Source organism: Paramisgurnus dabryanus, chromosome 15 (genome assembly GCF_030506205.2).
Source record: "Paramisgurnus dabryanus chromosome 15, PD_genome_1.1, whole genome shotgun sequence".
NCBI lineage: Eukaryota > Metazoa > Chordata > Actinopteri > Cypriniformes > Cobitidae > Paramisgurnus > Paramisgurnus dabryanus.
In genome coordinates this window covers 1,653,055-1,662,774 of record NC_133351.1, presented here as the reverse complement: position 1 = coordinate 1,662,774, position 9,720 = coordinate 1,653,055, and the positions used below count along the sequence as shown (strand labels likewise).

Genomic DNA, 9,720 nt, shown 5'->3' with positions numbered 1-9,720 from the left:
GTCCTAGCCATTGAGTAATCCAGGAAACTGCCCCGTAGCGTGTTTTAGTATATTTTGCAATAATTATTGGGTAAATAAGTGAACATTTTACAAAACCTGAGGATATTTGCATTAAGTTCAGCTTTGTTTAAATGCTGTGTATATCATATACTGAACTATGTTTAAACGTTTCCCATGACAAAGATGTTTTTCAAAATCTTTTATTCTTTTACATTGTGCTGTTTCAAGATTGATTTACTTTTTACATTCAATCAAAAAGACATCAAAGAGTCTAACAGGATAACATTGTGACAACTTACCCCACATACCCCTACAGTACCTGCTTTCACAGACAAGGCTTAGCTAGTCCTAGACTGAAGCACCTGTTTGAGCTGTCAGATGTTAAATCTTAATCTAAGTGCCACTGATTTGTCTCAAGATACACATCAAAACACCTTTTTCTAAGGCTTGTTTAGTAAATATGCTTAATTTAACTAAGGCATATTTTTGGCTTTAGCTAAACATTGTCTGTGAAACCAGACCATGGGGCAAAAGATCAAAACATAACCTGTATCTTAAATCCGTACACAAGCTTTCAAGAGTTTTTTTAGGGTTGTCTTTAAAATTTAGATTTTTAAAGATTCACCCAACCTGAGAATTATTCCCTGAAGTTATAAACAAAAAAATTAACAGCGTCCTATACGCTTTAAAGCCCAACACTATAGACCTTTACATTTGCATTACATGCACACATCTCAGTAGCCAAGCCATTTAAACTTTTAATCTATCTAAAAAATAAACGTAATGTGATGCAAATGCTATAAGAAACATTTTCACAAAATGAAAACATGGGAACAGACTTCAACAGAACACCGGAATCATAAAAATCTGAGTTTAACGCTACTGCAGAGCTGTCACTTTCTGCAACCAGTTGGGCTCCGCCCACAAAATACCTCATCTCTGTTTGCAAACAAGCAAAAGGTCTATACAAAAAAAACAACAGTAACTAAATAAAGGTTCTTGATGAAATTTTCTTTGTTAGGCAAGAACCTTAATTTTGCTCTGTTTTATATACAGTACAGTATTTACATTGAGCGTATATAAAGTGCAGATACTGCTGAATGTGTGTCACAGAAGACCACAGAAACTTCTACAGAGAAATACAAGATACACTGTTGAACTATCAGGAAATGATCTGGGTCACTCTTTGTGGTCGATGGGTTTTACATGTTAAAGTAAAGGTGATGAATGTCATTTCTATATCTGGAGTGGCGCTGAACAGAACTGCAAAAATACAACAGTTATGAAACAAAACACCCATCAATAAATAAACGACAGTGTTACTCAGAAAAATACTTTGAGTATAACTGCATTACTTACAGTTGCTGCTTCATCTTTACTGGGCTATGAGTATTTTAATGCACGCATACACGCACACACACACGCACGCACGCACGCACGCCTTTAAGAGGCTTTGGAGCAAAAATGCCCAAAATAGTTGTTCGTATTGGGTACATTCTTCCTATTCTATATTAAGCCAAATTATACATTTGGGAGACACTTTAATTCAAAGCAACTTACAGTGTGTGAGTTCCCATGACCTTTGCACTGCTAACACAATCGTATAACAATGAGCTATACAAGAGCAAATTACACATATCACATAATACAGTTTTATACTGTATGCCCTCATAAAGGTTAAGAAATGCCCGTAAAGTAAACATTCATTTCTGACATTGTTGCATAAACAAGATATCCTGTTATTGAATGCCATTTGCCTTTTTCAGATCTTCAAGCTCTTTTTGGATCCAAATGTCACAACTTTGGTTCCTCTCAAAGTCAAACTGTAGTCCCCGAGAGAAACAGGCGGCTGAAAGTGTCCGGTCACTGATGTCCTTTTCAGTTCAGACCAAATCTTCTGTATCCCTTCAGATTCACGCCTGCATCACTACGCAGTACAATGTTAATGTTGAACTATAAACTAAACCAAACGCTGCTCGTTTTAGCTTTGCCTCTGACGGGCATGTAATAGCGCACCTTCCTCCAGAAGCGCGCAGACGGGTCCAGTGAGGTCACACGGTCTTCGGACTTCATATCGTAACACGTCCACCTCTTCCTCTTTTTCCAGGCTTGCAAAGCTCCTTGTTTTTCCCTGATGAGACGGACGCTCGGAGGCAGTCGGTGCGGATCACGGATTTCCTCCATTTCAAGCAGCACGATTTTAATCGACTCCTCCACAGTGGCTTGGTACAAACCCGTCTGCTGTTCGGCCCATTCCTGCGCTTCCGGACTGCAGAGAGAAGATGCCGTGTAGAGCAGCAGGAGTCTGCGACAGCGCTTCATAGCGTCTTCGACAACATCCACCACAGCTGAGGAGAACGAGGAAAACATGTTTAAAAAAATAATGTGGTAAATAATGGACACAAGTACAAGCTGCTTCGAATTTGAACCAATTCCAAAAGTAACAAAACTGAGCTAGAAATTGTAAGTTGATGTTGTATTTCTGTAAATTAACTTCAAATCAATCCAAATATTTGACATATAAATAGTTTAGTGGTTAATTTGCTATTTTAAGTTCTTGCACTGAACATTTTAAATGCAATTGGCTATAATAAGGGTGTGATTTCAAAATCAGAGAGGGAATGATTTTTAAATATTTGTATTAATTAAAATAAATGATCACAGGCTTATATTGGCTATTCAGGGTATTAAGCCATTTCTTGTAACTGTTGAAATAAAATACTGTATGTATAGAAATGAAGTAAGTCCTGCTCACTATAAATGCCTAAGAAACTAAAAAAAAAAAAGGTCTGTTTGATGACGGAGTTTTGATCTTACTTTTGCTTTCCTGTGTCATTCTGGGAGTTCCCCTTGATTGTAACGTCAGTAGTTTCTACTGAGTCAATGGTAATATTTATTGGATTTGTTTTGTGACGGTTTTGTAAAATACTATGATATGCTGCTTGAAATCCTTTTCATTTATTTATTTTTGATTATTTTCACACTAAGAAAGTCTATTGGTGCTTGGCGACATTTGAAAAATGAATTAAAAAAGGATCATGACATAACCTAGACATAGGGCTCTATCTTACACCCGGTGCAATGCAGCACAATGCGCGACGCAATTGTCTTTTGCTAGTTTCCACCCTGCGCAATTATCATTTTGACGTTAAGCACCACGTTGTTTAAATAGCAAATGCATTTGCGCCCCCATGGGTGTGAAAACGAGGTGTGTTCAGGCGCATTTTTGGCGCGTTGCTATTTTGAGGCAACTAAAATAGACTACGCCCAACTGACCAACTAAAACCTGCTCTAAAGTCTAAAGTCTATGGCACAATATGTTTTTTGTTGTTTAAAGAGCGCATTATTAATATGCGCCTATAAACGGGACGACAACGCGGGTTTGCTTATCACATACATAAATGCGCAGCAGCACAAAAATGCTTTTAAATATGAAAGATTAAAGGATTGAATGTAAAAGATTATTATTGAGTCTCTTGGACATAAATGAAGACCGATTATGAGACGTTCGATGGCGCAAAGAGCTGCTTCACCTGCAGCCTGGTAAGTAAATAAATGCTTTGCTTTAAACAAATGCATTTGTTTTTAAATGTTTTTAAATGCTATCTTACGGATTTATTGTATATGATGACTCTGTACCTGTGGATATGATAAGAAACATTTTTAAGTAATGCTTAAAAAAAACCTGACGCTGTCCAAGTGCTGAAACGTGCGGAGAGCCGTTTTTTAAATTCTTCATCTCCTGTTTGTTACAAATAAAGTATTTTTAGAGTACAAACCTTTTCTTACATACTTGTAAATGATTTTTTGATGATATTTAAAAAATAGGACCAACCCTTTTCGACCACAAACCATTTTCCCCCTTGTTAAATTAGAAAAAGTGGATTCGGACGCGCCCATTAAGACGTTGCGCTGTGCGCTTTAGACAATGCGCTTAGATCGTTAAAATAGGGCCCATACAGTCATTTACTGTTTACTGCTTTTACTTATATTAAAGTGGACATTTCACAAGACTTTTTTTAATATGTCAAATAAATCTTTGGTGTCCCCAGAGTATGTATGTGAAGTTTCAGCTTAAAATACCGCACAGATAATATATTATAACATGTTAAAATGTTACTTTGTAGGTGTGAGCAAAATGTGACATTTTTAGGTGTGTCCTTTTAAATGCAAACAAGCTGATAATGCAAACACTGATCACCATAATGGTTGTTTGTTGAAATTTAAACTCACTTGTGCTGTCAATTTTTTTTCTCTCTCTCTGCACTAAATAGCAGTGTAGTGGTTGGATAGTGCAGATTAAGGGGCGGTATTATTATAACAAGATCCCCTTCTGACATCACAATGAGAGACAAATTTCAATTAGCTATTTTTTCACATGCTTGCAGAGAATGGTTTACCAAAACTAAGTTACTGGGTTGATCTGAAATGCACTGGGGACCCAATTATAACACGTAAACATGGAAAAAGTCTGATTGTCTTGATATGTCCCCTTCAAATTAAATTATGTTACGTGTTAAATTATGGGTGACACTTTACAATAAGGTTCATTAGTTAACATGAACTAATAATGAACTGCACTTATACAGCATTTATTAATCTTTGTTAATGTTAATTTCAACAATAACTAATACTTTATTAAATTGTGTTAACATTAGTTAATGGACTGTGATTTAACACAAAAACTAAAAATAAATTATTTCTATTAATTAACATTAACAAAATCGAATAAATACTGTAACAAATGTATTGCTCATGATTTGTTCATGTTAGTTAATACATTAACTAATGTTAACTAATGAACCTTATTGTAAAGTGTCACCAAATGATGTTTATTTAAGGTCGTTTATATGGCAGTTTGATGACCATTAATCAAGGGGAGATACATTTAAAATAATTTGGGATAACCCACATCCCCTGACTATAATGCACAAAAATCAAGATGTATCTAATGTCATTAAAAGACTAAATAAAAAAACTCTATCAAGATATGAAGAGCTCAGATGCAAAACCCTCTAAGTGCATGTGACATGTTTTTTTATAAGGCTTTTATGTTTAGTTTCAGTAATTTCACTTTAATGGCAAAGGAAACTTTATTGGTCAGAAACTAAAATGGCTTATTTTCACTAATGTCACTTTAGTCATTACTTTTTAGTCTTTCGCTGACTCTAAATACATGCAAAAACCGTCAATCCTAAAAAATTTCTCCAGTCACTCAATTCAGAAAAAGGCTCAAAATTAAGATATTTGGTAAACCTCCTTTAACCAGTACACCCTGATGTGCGCGCGCATTTAGCGGCTTTTGCATGCATCTGAGCTCCTCATATAATTTCTTCAAGCTATGTGGTCAGTAAACTGCGTGGTGGCATCGAATCAATATCAGCCCAACACTGTGTGATGTGCTTTGTGGAGATTTCACCTTCTCCTGGCAGACTGTCCCGGCCAAGGATGAAAAGCTTATAACCATACAAGCCCTCTAAGACCTGAGGTAAAGTCCTCATAGCAAACATCTCCGCCATTTCACTGGAACCCTCCAGAACTCGTGGATAGGCAATGTATGCGTCATACTGTTTACCATCTCCATCTAGAAAAAAAATAACCAAACCACATTTTCAAACTCTGCTGACAACACAGAAACAGCCTTATTTATGAGCATCAATATCATTTATCAATATGTAGATTTTTTTTTACAACAATTCATTCCAGATTTCTAATTTGATATCCAGCATTTGGCAAAAATGAAAATGCTGATTTTTTTAAACAGGGATTTCTCTTATAATGAAAGCAGTGAGAGCGAATGAGAAATGGAAAATCCAAAGTGGTGTGACTTCTAACAAAAACAATGCCTGCGGTCACATTTAACTGACACAAGATACAGCATTTCCTGACAACACACAACACTAAACATAAAACCACACAGCAACAACATGTCAACCAGAGTGAAATCTATCTGACAAAAGTGGTGCATAAAAGCAGGCGACACTTACTAACAATAATGATGTAAATGCAGTGAAAGGTGTGAATTCTAGTTTAAATGATGCAGGTCAATTCTAAGAAACAACGCTAATGTGCAAAAGATGTTTCCTGTTTGACTACCTGTGGTTTTGTAGAAGAATGGAAACATGTTCCTGAACCACAAGGTCAGCTCCACCTTAAAGAAAGTGCACAGAAGTGCACCCAATATAAAGAGCAACGCCACCGAGCTCAGGACAAGGACAAGAGGCAGGAGAAAGTTTGGATCTGTTTGTGTTCAAAGAAAAAAAACAAGAACAAATGAGCTTATTAATAAACAAACAAAAATAACTCACACCAGGACTGGTTAAGATGTTACAGTATTTGTGATTTTTTTTTTTGTGCCTAAAAGCTCTTTCTGCATTTCTTTGTCTTAAACAAACAAACAAAACTAACCTAACCTATGTATACTGTGTTGGACTTGATGAGACTATTTCCAGTGCACTTATGTATTGCTGTTCTTGTGTTGCTATAATTGCTTCTATTCTATAATTGCCTCATTTGTAAGTCGCTTTAGACAAAAGCATCTGCTAAAAGACTAAATGTAATGTTAAACTCGCATTTAGCCCTACACTGCAAAAAAAATGATTTTCAAGAAAAAAATTGCTTAGTATTTAGATTTTGTTTTCAGTAAAAATTTCAACAAATTCTTAAATGAAGATGCTTTTTCTTGATGAGCAAACGACCCAAGAAAATAAGTCTAGCTATAAGACCAAAAATATCAAATTTAAGTGATTTTGTGCATAAAACAAGCAAAAAATCTGAATTTTTCTTGAATTTAGTGTTGTGTTTACGATTTTTTGGCTTACCCCATTGGCAGATTTTTTTTGCTTGTTTTATGCACAAAATCACTTAAATTTGATATTTTTGGTCTAGAAACTAGACTTATTTTCTTGGGTCGTTTTGCTCATCAAGAAAAAGCATCTTAATTTAAGAATTTTTAGAAATTTTTACTGAAAACAAGATAAAAATACTAAGAAATTTTTTTCTTAAAAAATTCATTTTTGCAGTGTACAAAAAATGACTTTCTTACTTAGCATTTTTGACTTGATTTCAGTCGCAAAGTCGCAATGAAATTAAAATGAAAATACCACAAATATTGTGGTATTTTTTACAAATGACTTATCTGTGAGCTTCATTATAAAAAAAAAAGTATGTTCCCTCATAATCTTTAATCCAAAACGCATTCTCCTCCCCTCCTGGAAACGATCTCTCTTTACTTCAGGTCATATTGTATGGCAGGTGGGTGGGGTCCAGGAAAAGATCACAGCTATTAGCAATTAGCAACATGACCTTCAAATGATCCAATCAGTTCTCAATGGAAAAAATTGAGTCCAGCCCTACTTTATTTCATTTCAGAAGCCATTTCACTTGTGAAAAATAAGACAATTGCTACTTCTGTTTCATGGCAAAAACAAGCAAAAAATCTAAAATTTTCCTGAATCTAGTGTTAAAGAAAAATTTTCAAGATTTTTTTTCTTAGCCCATTGGCAGATTTTTTTGCTTGTTTTATGCACAAAATCACTTAAATTTGATATTTTTGGTCTAAAAACTAGACTTATTTTCTTGGGTCGTTTTGCTCATCAAGAAAATGCATTTTAATTTAAGAATTTTTAGATATTTTTACCAAAAACAAGACAAAAATACTAAGATTTTTTATCTTAAATATTTTTTTGCAGTGTACATTAAATTCAAGAAACTTTTCTCACCCCATTGGCGGATTGTTTTGCTTGTTATAAGCACAAATTTACTCAAATTTTGTTTTGTATTTTTGTCTAAAAACTAGACTTATTCTCTTAGGTCATTTTGCTTATGAAGAAAATGCATCTTGATTTAAGAATTCTTTTGATATTTGTACTGAAAACAAGGCAAAAATACTAAGAAGGAAGTCATTTTTGCAGTGCTTGTGCGACTCTGAATATGATGTCTCGCTATAACACACCTGCAGGCAGGAGTATGAACTGTCCAGTGGGATTTCCTCGAGCGCTGGACACCATGCAGGTGAAATTTAAATTGAAATCTTCCTCGTACACCTCAGTTATCCACAGTGTGCGCACCAGCCAAACACCATCAGCTGCACTTATTTCCCTGTGACAGGAATAAACAAAGATTTAATTTTACAGACTCGAATGTTTAACTTTAATTCTCAATCATAAATGATCTGTGTGTCCGCTGGTGAATATACAACAACAAAACAGATGTCAATCAATCAACAACAATCATTTGATGACACATTAAACAACTCTATTGAAGGATTACAGTGTAGCACACAAATACTTACTAGTTTTAATTTTAAATCTTTATATTTTGCCAATGTCCTTCAAACTACTACTGTAAGTTTATCTCATTTGTTAGCAAAAAAGTTATTGTAAGGAAGTGAAAGTAATTACAATTTAGTTCATTAGTTGTTGATATTTGGGCTGTGAATAGTGATTGGGATGCTTTTGGACAAATTTTGAATGTCCATTGGGCTGGTTTTGTTACCCAGATCTGGCAACCCTGACAGGGCAATGACCTAAGCAAAAGCACTAATGAACGCTGGTTAATAAAGATTTAAATCTTCTTTAATGTAAATGAGTTTGTATTTGTTTAATTTTGGTGGGTTATCATAAAAATAGTAATGAACCACAAACTAATCATCAGTTTTAAAGCAAGGGGGAAATCAAGGTTTTTGCATATATATCACTTTCATATCATAATGGATTATTTATTTTGTTAATAACAAAAAATGGTAAAGAGCACCTATTTCTTTGCTAAAAAAACGTTATTTTGTGTATTTGGTATAATACAATGTGTTTGTGTGGTTTATGGTTAAAAACACATTATTTTCCACATACTGTACATTTCTGTTGCTCCAGATATCCCGGTCTTCCTGAAACACATCTACAGCTAATCTGTACGTTGTGATTGGTCTGAATACCTCGGACGTCAGCAGGAAATGTGATGCTCCTTACCATGTTTGAAAGATGCAATGCTAACAGAAGTTAACTTCCGAAGCGGGAGGAATTATGTTTAATTAAAATAATTTAAATTAAATTGGAAAAAAATATTGTATTTAAATTACTTTTTCTTTCAAAAAGTATAGTAATGGATTACTTTTATTTTTCTGTTGTTATTAAACTTTTGTCTAAGGACTGAAGATCAGTGACATAATACAGTTGATTTAACATCAAAATTTAAAGTCTAAGGTTAAAATGTTTTCAATAACAATTTTCAATATAAACAGTTTTTTAATATTACTGAGATATTGGCTGTTTATTAATACTTAAAAAGAACATATTAATGCCTCTGCAAAACCATATACATCCATATACATCCTTAATCCTACCCAACACTTAAACTTAACAACTACTTTCCTAAGTATTAATAAGCAGGTATTAGAAGTACTGAGACAAAAGTAGTTAACAGTTAGTTAACTCTTTCCCCACCATTGATAAGTTCTTGTCAATTAAGAGAAAACATTTGCATAAAAGCATTTTTCTGATTCGTTTTATGGTAATGTGTAATACCGTGATTATTACCGCACTTACCCAATTTATAAAAAAACTGAAGCAAAAAATAATTTATGCATTTTAAACTCCGTGTACGTTTTGATAATCGTTCTGAATCTGATCTCTAACAAAATTCCTTCACAAAAATGCAATTATTTCAGCTTTTTTCAGTGAAACTTAACTTTTATTAAAAAAGGCTGGCGGGGAGTGAGTTAAT

General features: G+C 34.2%; 1 protein-coding gene across 1 annotated transcript in view; it reads right to left on the bottom strand.

Annotated features, from left to right (window-relative positions):
- Nucleotides 1-184: 184 nt before the first annotated feature.
- The window catches only part of LOC135733613 (interleukin-1 receptor type 1), a 28,048-nt gene continuing 18,512 nt past the window's right edge, over nucleotides 185-9,720 (bottom strand). The window contains exons 8-11 of the mRNA XM_065252373.2: nucleotides 7,955-8,100; nucleotides 6,097-6,240; nucleotides 5,420-5,584; nucleotides 185-2,348 (exon numbers count right to left, since the gene is read on the bottom strand). Coding sequence (XP_065108445.1) covers nucleotides 1,954-2,348; nucleotides 5,420-5,584; nucleotides 6,097-6,240; nucleotides 7,955-8,100 — 850 coding nt within the window. The 3' untranslated portion in view covers nucleotides 185-1,953. The remainder of the gene's footprint in view (nucleotides 2,349-5,419; nucleotides 5,585-6,096; nucleotides 6,241-7,954; nucleotides 8,101-9,720) is intronic.